Below are 25,721 nucleotides of genomic sequence, written 5' to 3'. Positions count from 1 at the left end.
AATACATTTAAATATGGTTGTATATGTATAAATGTGTTTATTGATCTTGTTTTGTATCTTTCATCTGTTTTTATTCATTAGCCAGAATGTTCAAGTGATTTAAAGTTAATTATACCCTGTTGTAATATGTTTCAATCAAACATGGTGCTGCATCATGCTTCTTTTTCGACTTAATGTCGATGTATGGGTTCTTGCATTCAGAAAACAAGACGTATAAGTAGCAGATGAAATTTCCTTGTACATATATATGACTTTATTTAAATGTTTATGCTTTAATGGTTTTTCTTCATGAAAATAAATATTCCATATCAAACAAATTAGTTACCTAACTAAGAGTTAGTGTTCTCTTTTCATTTATTTGAGAATTTCACAGTAAGTGCCAGCCTAACATTCAAATATGTCGTACCAAATTAATGAACTTATTTTGAGGAGTCTGAGATTGAAGGGAGTAACATGCTTTGCATTAGAATAAAAAAAGACGCTGTTAATCTACATCAAAACAGTAACAAAAAAGTCCAACATGTTTACAAGAGTTGTGATTAACGATCGATAAAAAGTGGATTTTGTTAAAGCACAAAGTAGGCACTGATTCGACAGTGGAAGCTGAGCTGAGACGTTTCCAACAGCAAGCGAATTTATAGCTGACTTTAGATCAATCGGTTTATTCTGAATAGACACGTAACAAAACAAAATGTACAAAGCTGATAACCCGAAACCAAACACCTAAGAATACGATAACAATTGAAAAAGCAGCTTCGGTAATAGTCACCGCTTCATGATTAACGACATAACACAGTACAACATCGTATAAATTAATACGGACCAAAGTGGGAGTCGATCATTACGCTTTTCCATTGCTTTCCTCTCCGACATCGGTCTGTCATTAACATAATTTACAGACAGTAAAAAACTTATCAAAATATTACTGAAATCCAATCAGAACAAACAAGTAAACGAAAATAATTAAAATTAACTTACCGGCTCTAATCTCGTCGGTCTATTCCGATAACAACACTCGATCGCGTTCGTTCCCAGTTGGACAGTTTCGCAGAATACGCCACGAAAGTGAAACCGAAAAAAGCCGAGCTATATCGCCTCCCACGAACGACACGAAGCGGAGAGCGCAAAAGACAGAGAGAGCACGCGAAGAGTTCTCAAGCGAGAAACAATCGAATCGGGGACGTTCCCAGCTCAACCCTGGTCGCGTATAAGGGGAATTTCTTTTCTACGTTTTTTTTTCTGCGGATGTTGGAAAATGGCGGGAAGCAAATCAGGTCGCAAAGTCTCTGCGTTTGCAACGGAAAATAAAAATGCGGGTACTGCATCCGGATCCGCTGACTCTGGGGAAGGGAAGTGGGAGAGAGGGGTGAAACAAAGAAAACACTAGTTTGTTCCTTGATGTGTGTTAATTAATTATTATTCTCCTCTTTTTCTTTGCTTTTGCTCCAATTTCTTTCGTCTCGTTTTCTAACTGTGTTTAGTGCCGCATTCTGTTCCACTTTATTTTGACAGTGCGCACTTACGTTTGCTGTTGCTGGATTTTGTTCTGCTGTAATGGTATTCTCTTGTTCTTCCAGTAATTAATCGTATTTTTTCACTTTGCATTAAGTTATAATAATTCACAATAATAAACTGGGCTTTGCTCGTGTGTTGGTTTGTTCTCAAATATGTTTTTTTTGTTTTTCTTCCAAGTTTATTTGTTATTGTGAGTGATTTTTGTTTGCTGTTGTTTCCTTACGTAGATGTGTTTGTGTAAAAGTGAGAGAATTTTGCCGATTTATCCAAACTGACACCAGATTTTATCGATCGGATGTATTTCTTTTTTTTTTTGCGAAAATAATTGGGTTCATCCAAGTCACGGGTTCAAAAGGTCTTCTACAAGGGATGTGTATGCTCGCGTTTACTTTTCCAGTATAATTTGCTTAGAGTTCACATTCGTTTGTTGTTTGTTTTGGTTTCCTCTTAATTGAAATAATTCACTCACATAAATCCGTGTTCATCATGGCTGCACATTTAAATTTTTAGGTTGGGTTGGTTTGCTTTCTAGTGTGGTTTGTTTGGTTTACGTTCAAGTTCTCTTCACTTGTGTTTTTTTTCTTCTGCTCATGAGTTTTCTGAATGATAAAAATTAATTTATAATAATTTTATTATCATAGTATTTGTTTTAAATATTTGTATTATTTTATTTATTTAATTTAAATTTCAATATAATTTATATTTAACTAAGTTTTGTTTTTTTTCTTTGAATTACGTTTTCTTTAATTCATATATTTCATGTATTTATAATAATTTACATTCTCATTAAATTTATCTTCTCCTTTCATTCTTGTTTGTTTTTGGATAGCTGCTTTTTACCATTCAAGTGTAAAAAATATCCAAAGTATTCATCTGTTCACAATTTTCCTTGTTTTTTTTTTTAATTTACTTAATTCTTTTCTAATGATGGTTCTCGTTCTCATTATTTTTATTTTTTGGGTTTTTACTTACTGCATTACTTGTAGTAACAATTATTATTGCATTTTCCATTTTTCTTCACATCTCAATTTCGTACACAATTTTGCTTTCCATTTGCCAATATGTCTATGCTTGTTTTACGTTTGTGTTTCATTTTATGCATTATTTTCCTGTTTTTCTCGAGTGAAAAAATATGCTGCTGCTGTTGTTTGAAAAATTGTTTAAATAGATGTAATAAAGTGAAATACAAGCTTTGCTTTAACGCCAGAGCCAAACAAACTTCCTGTCAAGCTGCTGGTGTGCCGATGCGGTCAGAAACACTCCGACCGGCACGGCACCTATCGAATGTTTTACAATTTAAAATGAGGAATAGTAGGTGCTAAAAACGATCGCTGCCCATGGTGGCGCGCAAAAAAGTTAGCTGTCCATTCGTTTAATGTTCCTGTCTCCTTTCCATATTAATAAATATATATACCTAAGACCACTAGCTTCTGCAGCTGGCTTCGCGCCAGCTTTTCTGCTTCTTCTCATTAATTACCTTTACAAGTTTGCTTAGTTTTTTTAAAAAGTAAAAATTATCATATCTGCTTAATAGATGCTTGCTTGCAGCAAAAAACGAAACGTAAACGTAATAAGTTTTGCTTAATTATTGTAGTGTGTGTTGTTTTTGAGAACGGACTGCGGCATTCATCCGTAGGTTTTTTGTTTTTTTTTTTGTGTTCGTGTAAACTTTTTTTTTGTTATTTTTTACTTGTATTTTCTTTAAAGTATTTGGCTCTCATCTGTCCGCCTACTTTCAAGTCAATAATTGTAGTTAAAGGTTAAAATTAAGTAAATATAAAGAGAATAACAAATATTTTATCGAAACAAATTAGCTCATTTCTTTGCTTCTCATCAGCGTCTTAAACAATGATGCGCTTTTTGTGTTTTTGTTTTGTTTGTTGTTTGGGTTGTTTGCTTATCTAAAATATATGTACGTGTGTTTGTGTTAGTAGAATTCTTCATTGAATTGGTTTATCTTAACCTGTCCTTTAGCATTATTATCATTTTGTGTAATGTGTTTCCGATAGAATCCATCAGCCGCTCGACGCTTTCGTTTTGTCTCTTTTCACCAACTTAGTCCCTTCAAATCTACCCAATTCAAATTCTCAACAGTTAGCCTACTGCGCCCTAAATCTTCCTACCGAACAAATGCCCTCACCAACACACGCTCACACTCCTATCAATTTACCCAAAATCCGCCCACCTGTCATCCTATTCCATCGTCGTCTGGCAGGGCCTACTGCAAAGGTGGGATTTTTGTTTTTTGTTTTTCCTCTAAGCATAAATCTCATGCGCCTGTCAAGTTGGCATCCCAAAACAAGAAACAAACCTAACACATTGCCGACGGGATAAATGAGACAACAATTTGACGCGGGCACGCACGCAAACACATACATACTGAGGAGCAGGGTTGCGAACTACTTGGCCTCGGTTGACGTTTCGGCTGACTGTTCGATCTTCCTAAAGTTTGGCTGTTGTTGTTGTCACAATCGTTGCATCCACACGATCGGCGTCGTCGGGTTTGCGGTTTAATTGTTTTGCTGCTGCTGCTACTGTTGCTTGTTGTTGTTGTTGTTATTTTTGTTTGGGTTGGTTTGCTATTGACGTTTGCTGCTCTCTGCTGGGACAAATGGAAATTATACCCCGTTCCAAAATAATAGCGACGATGGTGATCATATATTGCTTGCTAGTTTATTTCAATGGTAGCCATTGGTGAATGCTGCGGGGATCAGTTGGCCCTGTGGAAGAAGGATGAGAAGTTTTGTTAGTTACTGCTTATTAATATATAACGCTTGTAAAAATACTTCCTATTATTTTGGAGAAAAAAAGAAAGAACTCTACACTGTACATAAAGAATCACCCAGTCAATCATATATCATTGATTCAACCATACATTTTATTGTTTTAACTGTTTTTTATCGTTGAACTTATCACGCACAATCCTAGCATAATTTCTTATCTAGTCCTAAAAGCCATTGGTAACCAAGTGTGTAGCTTGTTGTTACCGATTAAACGATTGAATTAACACGTTATTCAACAATGCTACGATGAAGAGAAGATCCTACTCTATCTCCCAGTAGTGATAGTTTTCATCCTGGTCCATTCATTTGCTTAGAATCAACGAGCTACACACTCGTTTACCAATGGCTTCTGGAATTTCTGTCGCTAGAGCATGAAAAATTACACAAGTAAAGCGCAATGCTTTGAGCCAACCGTTCTCCAGTAGAGAAGTTCAACGAAATACAGAACGCTTCGATGCTTAGTAGTTCCCCTATAGCTTGCTCAATTTTTACCACCTAGTAAATTTCAATCTTGTCGCTTCTTTGAACAGTGAATCAAATTGTCATTGGAACAGCAAAACAAGTGTCCTATCTTTTGCGGATTGAGATACAGTCTCAAAAAAAAAAAAAATGTCGTGGCATATACAGGGGGCAACATTGATGCGACGCTTTCCTCTCATGATTAATCAGTTATTTTAAGGTGAAACAGTTTGGAATCAACTTCTAAGATTGCACTTAAACTTTAAAGGCACAAATCTCGCGAAGAAAGCATCCCACAACAGTGCAATTTTTATTTTGGCTTTGTGCACTAGCAGAAAGCTTAAAATAAGAAGATCAAGACCGTTTGCCAACTATTTCTCCAGTTTTGTGCCTTTGAAAACGTGAGTTGGGTGAAAAGTCGGCCATTGTGCCGGCCATCTTTGGATTCCGAGATGTTTCACCTTAAACACAAAATTATTTTTTCATAGTTGTTATTCTATAGTGTGGAAATGTTTACCAATACAAAGAAAGCTGTTGAAAATTGTTGCTGCGTTTTTGTTGACAGTTGATTCACTGCCCATGAGACGTTTATCACAGTATACAGTGTTGAAAATAAATGAGTAGAAAAATTGACGATTCAATTATTTCACTAATTTGTTGATCGTCAGTGATTATTCGTTCTCACATCGTGGTACAGGATAGACGTACTTTGATCGTGCTAATCAGTGAAGTGATAGAAGCGTATTGTGTCGAAACCCATTGTATCGGAACAATGGCGCGCACCGTTGCGTAGCGCTATTATTTCTACTCCAGTTTTACATCCAGTTGAGGTGAGGCAAATCTCAATCACGTGGTGCAAATGGCGGATGCAAAAGTTCGAGTTAACACGCTGAAATTTGCTTTCGGTCGTGACTCGTCGGAACCAACGGATGCGGAAATGTTTGGATTCTGTCGGGACAGACAGTTCAATCCAGAGGAAATCTACTCGATCCATAAGGAAAAGGATTCGAGGGCAATCTTTGTCAAGTTCAAAAGCGAAAGTTTCATGAAGGCGGCTTTGCATAATATGCAGCCGGTGTTAACGTTCCAGTACGCGAATGGAAAAGCGGTCAACGTTACAGTGTCTGATGCGGATATATCGTTCAAGTATATCAGGGTGTTCAATCTCCCCCCAGAGATAGAGGATAAAGAAATTTATCAGGCGTTGTCTTCGTATGGAATCATCAGGCAACAAGTTCGAGAGAAGTATCATCCTAGCACAGGTTTCCCTGTGTTCTCAACAGTGCGAGGGCTGTACATGGAGGTCGCGAAAGAAATTCCGCCGCAAGTCAGGGTACGACATTTCCAAGCGAGGATCTACTATGACGGAATGATCAACAAGTGCTTTATTTGCAAGAGTACGGATCATATTAAGGCAAATTGTCCAAGAAGGAATGCGGTTCAGCAGTCATCTTCTGTTCAAGGAAGGCTGTACAGCGATATCGTGGAGGCCCGCGATCTTCGTCCGGATTTCGCCAAGCGTGTGGAGGAGAAACAACTCGAATGCCAAATGACGATACTGAAGAAGCAATCGGAGCCTGCGCAGCAGGGGCCATCTGGTTCCGGGACCGGTGCCATAGGGCAAACAGAGGAAGCGATCGATGCGAACGACACTCCTGGACTCCCAGTAGATGTGACGTCAGTGCAACCGACCGCCGAAGAACAAGAGGATGAGGGTAAGAGAGATGTTGACGATCAGCCGAGAAAAGAAGAGCTGTTCGTTGAGCAAAAAGTTAAAAAACCAGGACGAAAAAAGAATCGCGGCGACAAGGGCGAGTCTTTAAACGAATCGGAATCTGAAGCAATGGTGAAAGTTCCGGATGGTGCATCCCTGTTGAATGCCCAGCAAATGAGAACGAGAAGTAAAAGTAAGCAACCTCGAATCGAGCAGGTTGAAGTGCTCCAGCCTAATCCTGACGAGCCACTAGGGGCTGAAGGTAAGACTGCAACATTGTAAGTGAAAATTAAGCTAAAATGACTTTTTCGAAGAAAATTGCGACGATCAACTTGAACAGCATTAAAACGGATATTAACAAATCGTTGCTCCGAGATTTCATCATAAATGAGAATCTAGATTTCGTGTTTCTTCAAGAAATGTTATTTGAAGATTTTTCTTTCATCAATACTCATAGAGCATTCGTTAACATCAGTGATCAAGACAAAGGAACAGCTATTCTTATCAGGAAAAATCAGGGATTCAGAAATGTGATTTATGATCCTAGTGGTAGAATACTTTCGATTGTATGTGATGATGTTAATTTGATCAACGTGTATGCGCATTCAGGGACAAATAAAAAGCGAGAAAGGGACGATCTCTTCAGGAATCAAATGACAGCTCATATAGTGAAGGGAAATAATTTGCATACCATTATTGGGGGAGATTTCAACTGCATTCTCAACAAACGTGATAGTCGTAGTGCAATTGCCAACATAAGTAATGGTCTCAGAGATCTGACTAAATCAATGCATCTGAAAGATGTGGCTACAGAGCTAAAAGGTTCCAACACAGAATTCACGTTTTTCCGATCTGATTCAGCATCACGCTTGGACAGGTTTTACGTCAACTCAGGTTTTTTATCAAATGTTTCCAATGTACGTACGGTAGAAGTCGCTTTTTTGGATCACATGGCAGTCATAATGTCATACAAGGTTGATCCCAAGTGCTTATGCTTTCGTGGTCGTGGCTACTGGAAGCTAAACGCAAGTCTTTTGAAAGATGATGAGATCTCTAGGAAAGTTGATGATGAAATAGGAAGTTTGCGAAATCGTTTAATCTACACTGAAAACCGAAGTGTTCGGTGGAATACCGCTTTGAAACCAAAAATACAATACTTGTATAAGAACGGCAGTAGGATGTTGAATTTTAGAATTAATGCAGAAAAAAGTTAATTGTATAACCGAATGAATGAGCTTGCTGCTGAAAGATCTAGAGGAATTGATACAAAAAATGAACTACATATTGTGAAATCCAAGTTGATGGATATCGAGCAGCGAAGGATTGAATACTATGGTTCCAGGTTTTCAGGTATTTCAATGTTAGAAAATGAAAAATTGAGTTTGTATCATGTTACAAATCAACTCCATATGTTTTCCCAGCCATCCGCATTTCAATTAGAAATTGGAAATGAATTAGTTAAAGAAACTGGAAAAAGAAAAAGAGAGGTTATTCACAAATATTACACTGATACGTTATGTCGCGAGGATGTTCAATTGAATGAGGAAAATACCGAATCTATCTTGAATTCTGCTGGTAAATCACTCGATCCTCAACAAGCTGAAAGTTTGCTTAGACCAATAACTGAAGAAGAGTTGAAAGAGGTAATTCAAAAAGCTGCAAAAAAGAAAAGCCCTGGACCAGATGGGCTGTCCTATGAATTTTACGAGTTGAACTTTGAAAAACTCAAAGTGGATCTACTTTGCCTATTCAATGCATATCTTGATGGATCGTTAAAACCAGAAAAAAACTTTTGTGAGGGAATAATAACTCTAATACCTAAGACTCAGCACGCTGCTACATTAGATCAGTTCCGTCCAATCTCCATGCTCAATACGGACTACAAAATATTCACGAAAATCTTAGCTAGTCGTCTCCAATCAGTTGTTGGGACATTGTTAGGAGCAGGTCAGATAGCGTGTACAGAAGAGCAATCATGTGTAGGAAATTTAAAACAATTAAGATCAATTATCGCCAAAGCACAAGGAACCAAGCGTGTAAAAGGATTTATCTTGAATACAGATTTGGAGAAAGCATTCGACAAAGTCAATCACGAGTTCTTGTGGTTGATTTTAAGAAAGTTTGGCATTCCAGAACAGTTTATCAACTGCGTTAAAAACTTGTACGCCAATGCTACGTCCCGTGTTTTGTTCAATGGTTTCCTGACCCCCGATGTAAAAATTGAAAGCTCTGTGAGGCAGGGTTGCCCACTCAGCATGGTACTCTTTGTACTATACATTGAGCCTTTAATCAGGAAAATCACTATTAGTATTCGCGGAATACTTGTATTTGGAAAGTTCATCCGGGTGCTGGCCTACGCTGATGATTTAGTGATGTTTCTTAGGGACGACGCTGAGTTTGATTTGGTCCTTCAAATTATCAACTCCTACGCCGAAATATCCTGTATCAAGCTGAATCTGGAGAAATCGTCGTTCATTAGAATCAATAATGCCAGAAGTGGACCACAACAGTTCAAAGCAGTCAAAGAAATTAAAGTCCTAGGTGTATTTCTATCGGAACAATGGTCATTGATTTTAAAACATAACTTTGATAAGTTAGTTAATGATATTCAATTCCGTTTGAGTTTGCATAAAACTAGGCACCTTAATTTGATACAAAGAACATGGCTTGTTAATATATTTGTGCTATCAAAGTTGTGGTACATTTGTCAAGTTTTCACGCCAAATAATCAGCACATGGCAAAATTGTTGAAAATTGTTGGAGGCTTTGTTTGGGGACCAAAACAAATTTTCAAAGTCGATCGGAATCAATTGTATTTAGATTTTGAAAAAGGTGGCATACAATTGATTGATGTTGAGTCTAAAGCAAAAGCCTTGTTCATCAAAAACGTCTTAAATATTGAAGGCAATGAGGATTCAGTAATGCTTTACCATTCAAAGATGCAATCATTAGGCAGAAACACCAGAGAATGTTTAGAACTTGCTTTGGTAGTTAAACAAAATCCATTCTTGGATTCAGTGAAACGCCTTTATGACCATTTTGTGAGTGAACGAAACATACATCCAAAGATTGAGGATGTTTTTCCCAACATTAATTGGGAAAACATTTGGGAAAATCTCGCTCATGGATTCATACCATCTGAGTGCAAATCTCAAATGTTTTTGCTGTATAACGATTTGATTGTCTCCAAGGATAAGTTAGTAAAATACAACATTGGAAGACTTACTAGTAATGAATGTGACTTCTGTCCAAAAACTGAAAGCAACAGACATATCCTGAAGGAATGTATACGTATGAAAACTGTGATAGATTGGTTAGCTTATGTTTTGAAAGACCGTTTACAAGTAGTTGTAGCAGATCCGGAAGATATTCTTACTTGGAAAATAAACAGTAAAGACGAAAGACAAAAGGCAGCTTTATGGGTGACAATGTTTACGTACACGTATGTTTTGAATAGTTACCCGAACAAGGATTGCAGATGGAATAATAGAAAATACTTCCTGTATTGCTTTGGCAAGTGGTTGAACATAGAATAAGTAATTGATGTATAAGTATTATAACGATGTGGTAGAATTTTAAATAAAAATATATTTAAAAAAAAAATGATCATATTTGGAGGCCTCTCTGTGTAATAATTCTATGTGTATTGTGCGAAGGTCGAAATATAACTAAATTTTATTTTGCATTGTAACTTTCTCTTTCCTGTCAATCCGTATATGTGTAATTTAACTGTTTGTTCCTTATTTAGTGTATGTAAACTCATAAAGCAACAGTCTTGTGGTTAATATACTCTAGGTTAAGCATACAAATATACTAACAGAGTTCCTCAATTCCACTATTAAATGTTAGGGTTCATCTCCAACACGCCGGCCTCCGTTTGAACACTTATTTTAACTATCCACGTCCTAGGGTGATCAAGATTCTTCATCTTGGTTCAACGTTTGAAATTCAACAGTTGACTTATCGATAGGCAGCACACCCTTCGATATGGGTCGCTTGTATGTACCCTTAGCTGTGCGGACTTCGACAACCCGAACATCATCGTCAGATCCTGGTAACAGCGGCCTATATTCCACTCCAATGGTGGTAGAGCCTCTTGTTCCAGCAGGACTAGCAAACCTAACATCAACTCGGCAGGCACACGTTGCCACTTGGAACGCTGATGAAGTTCGCTGACATATTGTCTTGCCCAGCGTTTCCAGAAGTCCTAGACACTGCGCTTGATCTCTTGACATCAGTTTAGACGACCAACGGACTGTCCAGTGTAGTCGGGTTCCGGTATCGAATACAATGGTTCTCACACCGGCTCCATCCCATTACCCCGAACGCCACTACCCCGAATAAGCCATTACCCCGAATAGTTTGAGATTCAGTACAGTATCTTGTTTTGCGTGCAAAAATGCGTCTCTAATGAAGGCTGGTCATTAATGGCACGTAAAATTCGTAGGTAAAATGTTCATCATATATTTATTCTTTCGAAATATCTTGATGGCAACTATATTCTTCTCATTCTTTCTGAGACAGTGTCTGTTTATCAGCTCAGTGGGCACCTTCGCAATTCAAGGGTTCATTCACAAATTTCATTTCGCCAACAATTGCCATTTTTAACACCTACCCACCCCCTCGTACTTTTTTGTATGGAAATTCTACATATTGTGAATGGGCTGTAACATTTTGATGACAACCACCTACAAACTTTTTTGCTCCCTTCAGCGTTACGAAATTTGTGAATGGGCTTTAATAAAATAAGCCTTTTATTGACTGAAAGGAATTCGAATCCATTACCCTCAATATGGTGTTGCTTAACAGATGCGTAACCACCGGTATTTGGACTTGTTGGTGGTGTTCAATTTTGTTTTTGAACAAATATTTTTCTTACTTATGAATATAGGTTGTGTCATAGCATCACGTTGTTACAGTGATCATTCACGTCATAGCTGCAAACATTTCACCAGAAATTTGCCCTTCTTTTTTAAATAGGCTGTTCTTTCACGTTTTCGTTGAATAAGCTAGTCATCAATATTTCCATATAGAACAGCTTTTTATAAAGGAATATATCTTGAAGGCATTCACTTAAGTGATTCCTGCTATAATTCTAATCGGAAATTTTCCCTTTCTTTTATCTTCTTGTATTAAAACAGACAGGTCTCTTATGGATTTACCACCACTTCATTATCTTGAATCAAAAAATATATTTTTTTGTGGTTATCTCACAGAAATTCAAATTAATGATCCCACAAATCAACAAAAGTTCTTACTGTAGCGTCAATCAGAGGCCGCCGATTTTTCTAACATGTACAAGTGTACAAGTGCGATAGCGGAACGGTCGTCTATTAGGTTGTTTTTTAGGCGGGCCAATAAGAGACTTTACTACATCCTAATTTTATACATATTATAACTATCCTTCTCATAATAAATTCACCCTTCTTTTCGAAATAGGCGGTTCTTCAGAGCATTGCAATGTGGCTGTGTGAATCTTTCCAAAATTAGAGGACACAACTTAGTGTGTAAAAATTATTTGCTGAACAACTAGCTGCTTTTTTATCTTCTAATATTTGAAAAATACATTTTTGAGCCAAACTCGTGAAATACTCAAAAGGAATCGTACAATTATCTCCCCACTTTCTAACTAGAATATGTCTCAAAATGTTATCCATTCGGGGTAGTGACCCATTCGGGGTAATGGCTTTCGGGGTAGTGGCATTCGGGGTAGTGGCATTCGGGGTAGTGGCGTTCGGGGTAGTGTCATAGAATCTCTCACACCAGGTGCAGGAAGTTGCCGGGAATAAGGCTGGACAGATCTTGTGGATGTTTCAGTTCTCGATCAGCACCGACAAACGCTGTCGAGTTGTCACAGTACACCGTGTCCAGTATATTCTAGTATTCAAATTCGAGATAACATTACTTTGCGCTTGTCTAACTGATATCATTGGTGATAATATTTTTTGAAAGTGGTTATAATACTGATTCACTACAGGAAATATTTCAATTATAAACTTATTTTATCAACTTAAGAATTTACGAAAAATATTTCCAGCGGCACGCTCATAGGCAGAGCCCAATTTCAATCTGCAGTTATCGCACATATATTTATCAAATTTTATCAATATTTAACTATTCAAAACGCAATATGATTAACTTAAAGTTTCTGAAATTTTTTTGTGAATGCTCTGATTTTCACTTTGTAAACCAGACCAATATGAACAAAAATTCATTTTAAGTGCAAAACACGACTTCAATGGCCATTCCATCACTTATCATAGCAATTATTTTTTTCTTATTCATAAAATAAGCTATTCTACGTTAGTATAATACTACCAGACTACAATGAAATACTGCAACATTGGATTATCCTACATTCAGTAAAGTTATACCAAAGAAAAGAAAAAGTGTATGAGAATATATTGGACACGGTGTACAAGTTCACTACGTTTTACTGCATTGATACACGTGACGGACGTTAGATCTCTCACGACTTCGAGGTGTACCGCCTTCACCACCCTACAAACGAACACGTTGGGCAAAATGGTCCAAAATGCCGCTTTAAGGGTTTGTGTCATTTTCTTGTTATATGTTTCATATTTGAAGGCCATTCTAAGGCTTAACTTTACAATATTCGCAACTACCACAATGAAAATATTTCCCAAAAAAAGGATATTTACGGTTTTAAATCGTGTCGAAAAGTTGGTTGAAAAATGGATGTGGTAGAATGCCATTTAGTATGGAGATCGAAGAGACAGCAACCATGCTTCCCCATGAGTTTGCTCTGTGGCATGGAAACGCGTTTTCGATAATAAAATCATCGGAAAAGCTTACAACTTAGGCAAAAAAGTGAAAAAATTTGGAGTTTCACCGGGAAATTGAAGGAAGGAGTTTAAGTCGCAGGGTTGTAGCAACAACTCATGGGTAAACATATTTGTACATCGTTTGGCCAATTATACAAATTGAAACGTTCTAGGAATGATCCAATGAGTCGGGCCATTTTACCCCATCAGTGCGTATTGGGCCAGCTTCCCCTACACGTACATTTTTACGTTTGCTCCTCTCCCAACCAACGGACGATTTCCAAATGGCCCGCAGCCAAAAACTTTGTGGAATAGTCGCAAGTAGCAGTGTTCTTAGGTGAAGAGATCGATCGATCAGCCAAAAAAAGTAGGAGTGTCCAGAGAAGATGATGGCTTTGTTAAGCGTTCTCCTAGCCGAAGGAGGACAACATCGTCCGGAATGGGATTGAGCGACTTAATCGACGATTCTTGTCCTTGTTGATAAGTTGAAGATTTGCGGAGAAATAACGGATTTCTTCAGAGAATTCTCGGATCGTATTAGCGGTTTTCAGCGGGTAATCTACCTCTGAGGGCTCCAAAAACAATAACTGACAAATATGACAGGGTTGTAACCTAATGGGTTTCGTCGTACTCATAAACACCCTCTCCTACCCTGAAATTCCTTATATCTGAAAATAGAAAGCAGATCCTCTTCGACAGGATGGGATGATGGGAAAGAAAAAAAGGCTACAGAGATGGGTGGGCTACTTTAGTTGGACTCGCAGTCTCATCTTCCGGAAGCGGCAGGGTGCAGAGCTTTTCGATCAATCTGGTCAAGAATCTGTTGGCAGTTTTCAATGTTACCACTCTGACAATATCGACTCTACCAGGGTGAACTCCCGAGGTGCGTCCCATTCTCAATTTCATCGGGAGTTGGTTATCGTCCTTGATGACTACAAACTTGCCTACTGCAACCTGAACTACAGGCTGCCATCGCTTGGTTCTAGCATGCAATTGGCAGAGATATTCTCCAGAAATTTTACAACCTCTCAAAAGTTGCAAGACGCTCGATAGGTCTGACATGATTTTAAAATGAACCGCCTTAGTACATAGACAAATGGAAATAGCCACGTAGCATTTAACCACTCCTCGGCGTGGATCAGGACGAAGATAAACAGGCAATAGTAATCTACATCACTGTTTGAAAATGATCCAGATACAATTGCTCGTGTGGCCGGAAAATCTTCCATAAATGGAAGCAGGACGTTAAGACGTAAATGCCGTTAGGTCGTGTCGTTAGGCCGAAAGGGTCGTTAGGCTGAAAGAGTTGTTTGGCCGAAATAACATTTCTAATTATATTTCACAGTGGATACTGTAGGCTCTTAGGCAATGAAAATTATCCTGACCAAACAACTAGAAACTCTTTTGACCTTAAAATTTCTTTCAGCAGCTTCTAGGTAATGCAAATTACACTGACCTAACAACTAACAACCCATTCGATCTAAAAGTTAATGCGCCTCATAATCCATTGAACGACCATCTAACGACCCTTTTGGCCTAACGGCATTCGGCCAAACGAAATAAATAATAATAACGAATACGATGCAAATTTTTGGAAATACATGTCATGGACTGTGGAAACCGTTTGTGCGAGTGCGACACCAGTTTGTCGTTTGCCATCTTCAACCTCCCCTGTTGATAACATCTCTGGCTATCTAGGCAATTGATCTACCCTATCCAGAATCGATTCTCCAGGATGTCTTGGGGAGTTATACCGCGTGATATCAGATCTGCCGTTTTATTTGTTCCAGGAACATGACTTATTATACGATTAGCGACAAACGTCGTCCAGATGGTTAGTTTCTATCCAACGCAGAACACATGTGGAGTCCGTCGAAAAGTTGCTGGTTGCGGTTATTCTTATGGATTCACGAACCTTTTTAAAGAATTGTACTCCCAGAACTGCTCCGCATAGTCAAACGAGGGATAGTTTGGCATTGAACAAGAAGTTTTGGCAAGAAGCTGAACCCTGATCCTACCGGATGCATCTGTGCTACGTAAGCTTTCTCCGAGGCGTCGGAAAAATCATGGATTTCGATCGATATTGCTTTCGAGATGACCACGCATCGTTCGATACGAGGTTCATTGAGCAGAGGTAAATGGTTCGTGCGTCTGCAGTAATAATCCAATATGAGAAATTTGTACATCAAATGAAAGCTCTGCTCTGTATCTATCTAATCTATGATGTAAAGTTAAAATCTATCTCCTATTTTAGGCTCCCGATGCATTTCGGTCGAATAATTCATGCGGCCGACGGGCCGGACTGATTTTTGTCTCTATATGCCTCTCGAGCAAAATATTTCATACAAATTATATTTTTTATTCATTGATAATTTAGCTATACTATTAAGCCTAATGGTTTGCATAACAATAAAATTGCAATCACTGACAAAATGGTCCGCTTTTGTAAGGATTTGGTCAACGTCCAAGGAGGGAATGGTAGACTGAAATCCCAGATTGTCCCGTGAAACGAAACCAGAACAAACCCTAAAGATTTCACCAATTTGCTACCATCGAGAGTTCAGTTTGGGAAATCCCTGCTAGACCAGTTCAACAGTTCGACGCCCATTTCCGTAATTGAAAACCTCCTCCTGGCAATGTCGTATTCAACTGGATCCTGGATCCATTAAGGTGAAGATGTATCGAAGCCAAATCGCAAATTTTCCAGAGCACAAATCTGGAGAATCAAACATCCGTTTAGGCCGAAAACTTAATCGATTGGTCCCTAGCTGGTGGTGACCAATTGATTAAGTTTTCAGCTTAAACGGATGTTTGGTTCTCCAGATTTGTGCCCTTGAAAATTAGAGATTGGGCTTCGATTAATCTTCACCTTAAACTTCTGCAGTTCGATCCGCGGAAGACGGATTTGATATCGGATGTTAATCAAAAAGGGCATTTGAAAATCCAACCATAGAAAACCAGAAATTGCGTTCAACATGTTACACTTTTTTAAGCGAAATCTATAATTTTCCATCGAGAAGAGCTCTCTCGATCCCTCGACTTAAATTCTTAAAATCTTCAATTGAATGACATAGAAAGTTTCGCATTTTGAACCAGTTTCTCCGTATAGCTGCCAGCTCTTGGACTATCATATATCGTTTGTGTTGCCATCACTTTTCGCTGCAACAACTGTGTCAAAGTTCAATCTCGTCATTGTCACGACTTGACAATTTTGAATTAGTGTAGCAGGTTTTGAACTTCTATCATGAATTGTAAATGGCCACATATTGAACTTTCTCTTTCAAGTCGAAAAAGTGATCTTTCAAAAGCATAAGTTGGGTCCCGATCAGGAATAGCAGATATCGTTCTCATTTGATTCCGAAATTAAAAGCAAGCGAAGAAAAACATCACATCTGTATCGGTCCATGATTAGCATTATTTCGCAATTTGGCAACAAGTTTGATAAATAACGGCAACGAACGAGAGTCCCAAAGAGAGAGCGATGAAAAAACTCATTTCTCTCGCCTTATTAAATTTGGGATAAAATTGCTTTTAGTCATGATGATAATAAATCCTCGATCTGTTTAGAGGTATACCTATTATAAATAAATAAAAACCGAATTTAGTAGTATACTTTACTAGAGTTTAGTGGAGTTAAAAAGTACAGTTCTTAGTTTGGTCCTAAATTACATACTTTAATCATTAGTAGTAAGAGTTTTTGAAAAGTGTTGATAGATTTAAAGTTAAACATATTTTAGTAATGTAAACTTCATTGAAGGATTTTTTTATATACCTTTTTAACGACATTTTTAGCCCTTGGCTAGCTGGACTAACGGCTTAACTTCCCTTCCGAAGAAAGTCGTCACTATAAACATTTTATCTTAAGTGGCTATCTTGGGGATGGTATTCAATCCTAGGTCCTCGGCGTGAGAGGCGTGTGTTCTAACCACTACACCAAGTCCATCCCTTTCATCATTGATTGAAGGTTATTTACTATAACTTGACAATTCACCTCAATACTGCGTAAATCATTCCTAAATCTTATTATGTTTGTTTCAAACTTGATTTGATGACTCTCTTTTTATGTAATTTGAATTGAAAATGACACATGAATGTACCTAATTGTATAGTTCATGATAATAGATTAGTGCACTATTTCAATGACTTACCGGGCTGTAATTCAGCGGCGCACGGCTGACGGCGATCGCGGGGAATCCGGACGGCTGCGGGCTGGTCGCCTGAACGTATCCCACGCTGTCCGCCGCACTCGAGCTGTACATGTCGATCGTCGGTCCGGGCGAGTTGGTGTTGGTGAAGCCTGCGGTCCGTGCCGCGGTCGTCGTGTGCGGTGATGCCGGGGTGCCGAAGCCTTGTGCTGCCGCGGCCGCTGCCGCCTGGTAGTTGTTCATCACTGTGAAGTCAATTGGGGAGAAGGAGAGAGACGCGGGCGGACGACCGCAGATTAGGATTGAAGCTTTTTGTACTGGGGAGTTATGGACGGACAACTCTAACTCCATGATGGAAATATTCAAGCATTTTGTTCAAGAAATTTTCATTGGCGTAGGGACAAGGGAGTAGGGAAATACTACCAAATGCTCTTTTAAGTATTTTACCAGGAATCCCGACAAGAGAGATGAATTCCTGATACAATCTCTATGAAAATTCTAGCAATATGTTGTTCATTGAACTATCAACCTATAGACAAAAATATATTTTGAATGCTTTGCAACAAATTTGAAATAAAATTGTGTATCTCTGGAAATCTTGAAAAAAGCAATCATGTTTTTTGCAAATTTGTGAACAAAGATTGCGAAAGATACCAAATTCTTGAAATCAAAAAATGTTGCCTCAGAAAATATTGTTATTACGCCAAGGAATACCCCGGAAACTTATAATTAATTACTTGTAGTATGTAAAATATTCTCACCTGATAGGGCTTGTGTTAGCAGCGGGGTGTTATTGTTTGGTGTCAGCTGTCCATTCGTGATGTCCACTGCAAAGAAAGAGCCGAAAAAAGAGAAAGAGAACCAGACGAAAAGTCGTCGATTAGTCAACTTACGTTCCAAACTCTGACCCAATCTACTAAACATGTATTAGGAAAATTAAGACAAAAGGAAACGTCTAGGAAATCGAAGTAAAATTTTATGGGTTTTGTGTGACAATCCATCTTATCCGTTTTCGAGCTTTTCGAACTGCGCATTTATAGCCTTCCGAAGTAAGTGTTTGTTTGTCTTCTTTAGAGCTTCCGTTGCAATTTGAAGAGTAAAATTATCGTAAGTTCTTCGTTCCTAATAAGCCCGATACCGGCGAGTTTTTCTCCGATTCCTGCAGTCGTAAATCGCCCCGTGCAATTCGATTTGGAAAGTTTTCGCTCGGTTCTCTCAACCGACCACGTCCTGGCCACTTGTGATGATTACCCAACAGAAGAGAAGGACTCTACCTACTTTGTGCACCGGTTAACGGTCAAGCACAGACAAACAGACGTAACACTTGGAACACATTTATTTAGAATTCATCGATAAGTTCACACAATCATCATCTGGTACTGTATTGTGCTACAAGACCTGTAGATGGTGGTCGTGTGAACCATCGAACCAGAAGAAAAAAGATGCGTGCGCCTCTGGATGTGAGATTTAAAATAGCAAATTGAAAAAGATCGTTGGATTGGTGGTCGATTGACATTTAATCATTGTTACGCCTGTTTGCTTGTGCTTCAACTATCACTAATAACTCTCGCTCTGTGTTCTCTGCGCTCTGTCTGTTTGTTCTAATAGAAAAACTATTACCGCTAAGGTTGTGTGTATTACCTGTTACTGAAACTGAACACAAACTCAATCCTACTGTACAACAAACAAAAAAAGAAAAAAAAAAAAGAAATCCGAAAAGGTCCACCATAAATAGTTCCACGAATATTTACAGGCGACGAAAGTTCGTCAAGGTTTCGCTCCGAACTCGAACAGCAAACCGGAACGGCCATCCATTAATCCCCATTAGGGTCGCAGAGGGGACCCATCCCTGATCGGATGGGTCACCCGGAAGCATTAAAAGTCTCGCAAAAAAAAAAAAAGTTTACCTACGCATGTCCCCAAAGAATACAGACGACACCTCCACCACCAGTACACTGCCCATAAAAGCATAACTGTCCCATCTGGAAAAAAGAAGGCTTTGAGAAAACAGCATTCAAAGTTTTCGTGGTTGTCTTCTCATACAAACGTTTATGATTTCCTAGTACATTTCTGCAAGCCATATTCATTTAGCATCACTTTACAGATAATTCGTTTCGCTTATAGGTTCATGTAGGGACTGTTATACCGTTATTTTCCAATTATTAACTCATTCAATAATAAATTATCACAAACATCATATTTTTCCACGACGTTTTCAAACAAAATGGGTTTATTTTTAAATGCCTAGTAAAATTTATTGCGATGGAAAAAAGGAGTTCCACATGAGACAGTTATGCTTTCATGGGCAGTACAGTTGTCTACCGTCTCCAAAGATTTCCCGGCGTAGCGTCTTTACACAATTGCAAATAAAAACAGATTTCTGGCGCCGGTAAAGTTTTTTTTCGCCCACCCCTTGCTCCAGCTGGAACCGGTTGATCGCGTAATCGAGGAGACACCCCACCATTTGGCGATATCTTACGGTTCACATCGCTTGCGGCGGGGCAGTGGAGGGAAAACTTCTTTTACTGTGCTCTGAATTTACCAGCGGACACAAAGGAAATTATTCCAATACACTTAACGTAATGCGATACGGTGTATACCACTTTCGGGGGTTGAGGGCGGAAGTGGTGCATGTTGGAAAAGTGTATGATGCTTTGAGTCATATTCTATAGAAACAATATTTACCTGAATGTTCGTTTAATAACGAAATGCATCCAAAAAGGTTTGGAATATGAATTTTTAGGTAAGTCAATATGATGTTAAGACCAGTAAAGAGTTATCGTTGCTACGTAAGAAAACTAATCTTTCAGGATAGCTTTTTTGTTTAATAATCGCGATGATAGCAGAACACTGCAAAATTTGTCGATGAAGAACAGGCCTACACCACCTTCTTATACCAAGTGTTGAACCTCCGAAAAGTCAGTACAACCAATTTTATGGGGGTATGTATGGCTAAAAAATGCTATTGAGAATTTTACTCAGTATTCGATAAGAATATTACTCTGATTTTTTGAAAAAAAAAAAAATACATATATATATATACTCAAGATAACGTCAATCTTGTCAAAGTATTTGTGAGAATGATGCACAGAATCGACCCTATAGAAATCCTACACAGAAAATTTCTTTAACAGTTTTTATTTGTTTTGGGGTACAGTTTCTTGTAAAAAAGTCCAAAAAAAGCGAATTTCTGAAATTTTGGAAGTTTATATCTTAGAAACAGTAATGTATAAAATTATATTTTCCTCGGTGAAGATATGCCAACGGAAAAGGGCTACTTTAGGAAAGGTGTACCAGTATTCGCCAATCCGGCCGGTACAAGACGAAGGGGAGCGCAACGAGCTAGGTGGTTTGACCAAGTGGAGTAGGATCTTGGAAGTGTGGGGCGATCGAGAAATTGGAGGATAGCAGCCATGGACCGAGTTAGTTGGCGTAACATTGTGGCGCAGGTCATGTCTTGAAGGACGTAGAGCCAGCAAAAGTAAGTATATTTGTTTTGCCGTTTTGTATAATATCAATACACTGAGGATCTGGAGAATGAGTCCTTCAGTAAAGTTGCTCCTTGAATCAAGAGATGTACGCTGCATGTCTGCATAACTAAAATAACTGCCACTAGGATGCGCTGGTGACCATATATATATTTTTTTTTAATTATATGTGTCAAAATGAGTTATGATAGAAAACTAGTGTCTTTGACGGAGTTGTTGGAGACACTAATGAGTTTCACATCTTTTGAATTCATGTCCCTTAACTGATCTTGGAGACTGGTGCTTTCGGAAAAGGTGTACTTTGGCAGCATTGAGCATGCTAAAGTCTCACGGTTCTCCGAATTTGGTTAAATTTGGACATTAATTATCGATAATTTCTACACATCGATCAATGATAGTATTGTAGGAAGACTTCTGTATTCAGTTCACACCTAATTCACCACAAAAAGACCTTTTGATTTTGGAACGCTTCGTTTTCAGCAATATGGACATTTTTGAACATGTTGCCAAAAATCCAACGGACACTGTTTATGACTTAACTTATTTAACATACACATCTGTGTGGTCAAATATCGAACTTATCAGACATGTATCGCAAGGGCTACCTATCAAACAACTTTACAGAAAACACCATCCTTCTCACTGATCTGCATCGGCGAATATAAAAGTTTTGAATTTTAATGCACTGTCAGAATATTGTAATAACACAAAGTCCTGAACCTAATCGACAGCTTTGCTAAAAACATTGATAGCTGTTTTGCATCGTGATATATGAGTTGAAAATAATTTATACTCACTAGCGCCTTTTAGTAGCAGAATGTTTAACATGTTAAACATGCAGCGTATCGCTAATCGCGTTAGTCTAACAAACAACTTTACTGAGCATAACAACCTTCTATCGAAACTTCATAGACCAATATTAGAATTTTAAATTTTCAATGCTCACTCGTGGAAGAATATCGAACTAACCAAGCATAGAGCACATAGTCGTAAACCTTCCGTACAACTTGTACGAAAACACCGACTTTCTAGCTGTTCTGCATCGTGAGATATGTGTGTGTTTGAAATATTTGTAGTTCACTAGCACCACCTAGTTGTAGAATGTAGAACTAAGCAAACATGTAGTGTATAGCCTTTAGTCCCATGAGCAACTTCACCGAAAACATCAATATTCCAAATTATTAGAATTTACAAAATCCTAGGATCTAGTTACATTACGTCATTTTCGCTAAAAGGAATCAAAATACAATGTGTTTGGAGCTAGCGCCATCATGCGGAGAAATTCCAGACTAGTTAATGATTCTTTTTTCATAGCAAATCTTCACCAGAAAGCATATTTTCATTTAGAACTGTTTCTGGGATAAAAACTTCCAAAGATTCAAAAATGCGATACTTTTAGACCTTTTCCCACAATGAAATTTTGTTTTATTTCATATCAAAAGTTGATTCAAAACTCAATTGAGAGGGTTAGAAGCAAAGTGACAAAAACCTAGTTTTGAGAAAATCGACTTTTAGGTTTTTCAGCAATATGTCATTCCATACAAATTGTTTGGAAGCCGTAAAAACAAGCCAATCTTCTACGAATTATGTTATTTATCTGTTGGACGGAAGTCATCTAAAAATAAAAAAAAAAACTGTAGAATATTTCAGTATATCTAACTCAAAACCCACCAAAATGTCACTTACAGCCCTTTACGTTTGGGCCCCTCAATTAAATTTATTTTCAGAACTGCAGAAACATCGGAATGCTGTACGAAATACGCGAGGTCATCGCGATTTAAATTTGCGGTCGCCAAGGCACAGACAACCTAACCTTTTTCACACATACAGAAGGTTAATATAGAAATCTGCAGTGAGAATCGTGTCCTGCATTCTAAGAGAATCTCGCGTGCGTAAGCCATGCACAGGGTTCTGTGCGAAATCCATCTTCAATGATCTACCTTTTTGAGGATTCCATGGTAATCCAAGGGGGCTAGGATTCTGTAGATGAAAGATTCTGTAGGAAGTTTGCCCAATATTTTCTGAAAATACAGTCAAACACACAAGACTACGATGGCACTATCTATGCTTTTCATAGCGACCGTTTTGGTTATTTTAATTATCCATTATTACACTCCCAGAAATTAAATAATTCACTATGTACCAAACATTAATCAATCGACCTAAATGTGAAAAAAAATCTGGAAAATAATTTCAAACCAGTGTTGCAAAATGACTGTTTTCGACGTTTTGTCCATTTCGGCGTTTAGGGATTCAACGTTCTCTCTTTCGGCATTTTGTCTCTGAACCCGGTTTGGCTGGGTGATTAAACGTAGAAAGGCAAAACATCGAATGCCCAAACGTCGAAAGGACAAAACATCGAAAATAGATCATTTGAAGGAAAATGAAGTTTCTTGGAAGCAGTGTTGCTCAGACTCATTTCCCCGAAAATAACATTTTCCGAACTACGAAGTCACAAACTACTACAACCATGCTCTATCCTCCTAAGATAGAAAAGCATACGGTTAAGCTTGAGTACTGCACACAAAATCGATCAATTTTGATCCCAGAAAGTCACAATTCAAGTTTCGGTGAAATGAAATGAGTGAGTGAGTGAGTGCGAATCATTTCACCGAAACTTGAATTGCGGCCCACCGAGATCGAAACTGTCGGATCCCATGTGCAACACTCAAGCCCAACCTCAGGAATCCATCTCAGGAATACAACGCACAGTTATAACAGTTCATGGCTTCACAATTCGAAATTCGGGGAAATGAGTCTGGTCAACACTGCTTGGAAGAATGACTTTCTTCCGAAAGAATAAATAATTCGCTATGTGCCAAACATTATTCATAGTATGTTTACTTCAAAACTAAGTGACAAAAGAAATCTAAAAAACAATGCAGAAAATTTACCGCTTTAAAGTTTTGTCCTCTTTGACGTTTTAGGATTCGACAATTGAGCATTCGTCGTTTTGGCATTCGACGTTTTGTCCTCACGGTTTAGGTACAAAAAGTCGAAAGACAAAACTTCGAATACCAAAACGTCGAATACCAAAATTATTTCGAATTATTTATACTTTCGGAAAATAACCATTCTTTCTAGAAATTTACGTTCCTTTCTTATTGCTTTTTTTTATATTTCATATTTTATCTTTTTACGTTTTGCAACCCAACCAATCCTCGCTGTATACTAGAGAAGCGCGGAGAGCATTTTGAATTTGTTTATAAACAACATATGCAATGTTAATCAATTATCGAGGTGATTATAACAATGTTTTAGTTTGCGTATTATTCCGTGAGTCGCTGTAAGAGACCAATCTTAACGGTTACGTCACTTTTGTATCTCTTTGTACTATCACACATCCACCATCGATTTTGATAATTAGCTTGCAACCAATAAGCTTCACTAGATTTGCTTGATTGGAACCGTGTTTGACAGTTCCGCTTGAAATTTTTGGTATCAGTATTCGCGCTTATCGTATATGAACAAATTTTCTGGATTCTAGTACTACTTGAGCATCATTTTGATTCTCTTTTTTCGGCTAAACTGTCAAAAACTTGACAAGATACATTCCAAAAATAAAAACACTATCGAGTTCATTAATAGTTCAATGCATTCTAAATTTTAGTGATGACTTTACTTTTATCATGGTATTTTTAAGAGTTGGTAAATGGATTCCTAATGAAATCGCCATAACATTTCAAGAGATTTCATTTGGATATTGTCTGGCATGAGCATCGTTAACTTGTTTAATGTAAAGAAAAAGCGATTATACCCCATTGCCTCAAATGCCATTTTGCCGAATGCCCCGAATGACATTACTCCGAATTCCATCACACCGAATGCTATTCTCCCAAATTTACAATTATCTTGCATGATGACGTGGATGACGTTTCCCTATGATATAGGAATTGGGACCTAAAATGTTTAATGAATTCTTGTTTTTATTTAATATGTTTTTTTTAAATGTTATTGCAACTACTTTAGCAAGTTTTCCAGCTCCAAATAACGGCTATAACATTTTTAAACTTCAATTTTAAAAATGGTTCCAAATATGAACCTTGACACTTGTGATCTTGTTTGACATTCACTTTTTCGACAAAAATGCTACAGGGCATATAGTTTTAACACTGGGGTTGTTCCTATCAGACATTTCGGAAGGGACACGGAAAACAAAATATACCCAACATTTGAGTTTAAACCAAAGGGTATGACAAAATCACAAAAATCATAAAAAAATGTTTTTTGTACTTAAACCAATGAAAATCATTTATAATTGAGTAAACATGTGTATCTGCCCCAAACCTAAGCGTTTGGTTCTAAAATTGAGACAGGGCTTTAGGACCCTATTCGGGGTAGTGTCATTCGGAATTATGGATGATATGGAAATCGGGGTAATGGCATTCGGGGTAATAAGGTAAAATCTGAGCAACGTAGTTGAGCTCATGAGGATGAACTCGGAGAAGCTGTCCATTTGTCTGCGTCGGCTGAAAGGCGCAATATGAAAAACAAATCGTCTACCGGATGAAAGGAAGAGGATCGAGGACAGCTTTTCCAGAAAGTGTATAAAGCATATAAGATCCTCAGTTTGTTTCATTTTTACCGGGAACAAACAACAGTAGTGATTTTGTGCTTGTTGTTCAATATGGCCCTACACTGAGAACAGCGTTGCAGTTGAAAATACTATACTAGAGGTTTAAATTAAATACACAACGCCACTTGATTTGTGTAGACTAAATTTACATCTATTTCAAATATTTTGTGCATTCAATTTTACCATGGTACCATTTTGACAGTAAAAATTATTATATCATGGATAAAAACTTGCAGCAATACCATCAGAAGCTCGA

At 37.9% G+C, this 25,721-nt stretch overlaps 1 protein-coding gene across 5 annotated transcripts in view; it reads right to left on the bottom strand.

Moving 5' to 3' along the window:
* Positions 1–362: 362 nt before the first annotated feature.
* Positions 363–25,721, bottom strand: part of LOC5566288 (RNA-binding protein Musashi homolog Rbp6) — a 1,418,593-nt gene continuing 1,393,234 nt past the window's right edge. For 3 of the 5 annotated variants that reach the window (XM_021840840.1, XM_021840842.1, XM_021840844.1), the window contains 3 exons: positions 18,163–18,228; positions 17,405–17,655; positions 363–4,235 (listed from right to left, as the gene is read on the bottom strand). In XM_021840840.1, the coding sequence (XP_021696532.1) occupies positions 4,194–4,235; positions 17,405–17,655; positions 18,163–18,228 (359 nt within the window). In that variant the 3' untranslated portion in view covers positions 363–4,193. The remainder of the gene's footprint in view (positions 4,236–17,404; positions 17,656–18,162; positions 18,229–25,721) is intronic. The other 2 variants (XM_021840841.1, XM_021840843.1) reach the window with 1 other exon arrangement.

The sequence above is a fragment of the Aedes aegypti genome, chromosome 2 (genome assembly GCF_002204515.2).
Source record: "Aedes aegypti strain LVP_AGWG chromosome 2, AaegL5.0 Primary Assembly, whole genome shotgun sequence".
NCBI lineage: Eukaryota > Metazoa > Arthropoda > Insecta > Diptera > Culicidae > Aedes > Aedes aegypti.
The sequence above is the reverse complement of the archived record's forward strand: the minus strand, read 5'-3'. Positions and strand labels throughout refer to the sequence as shown.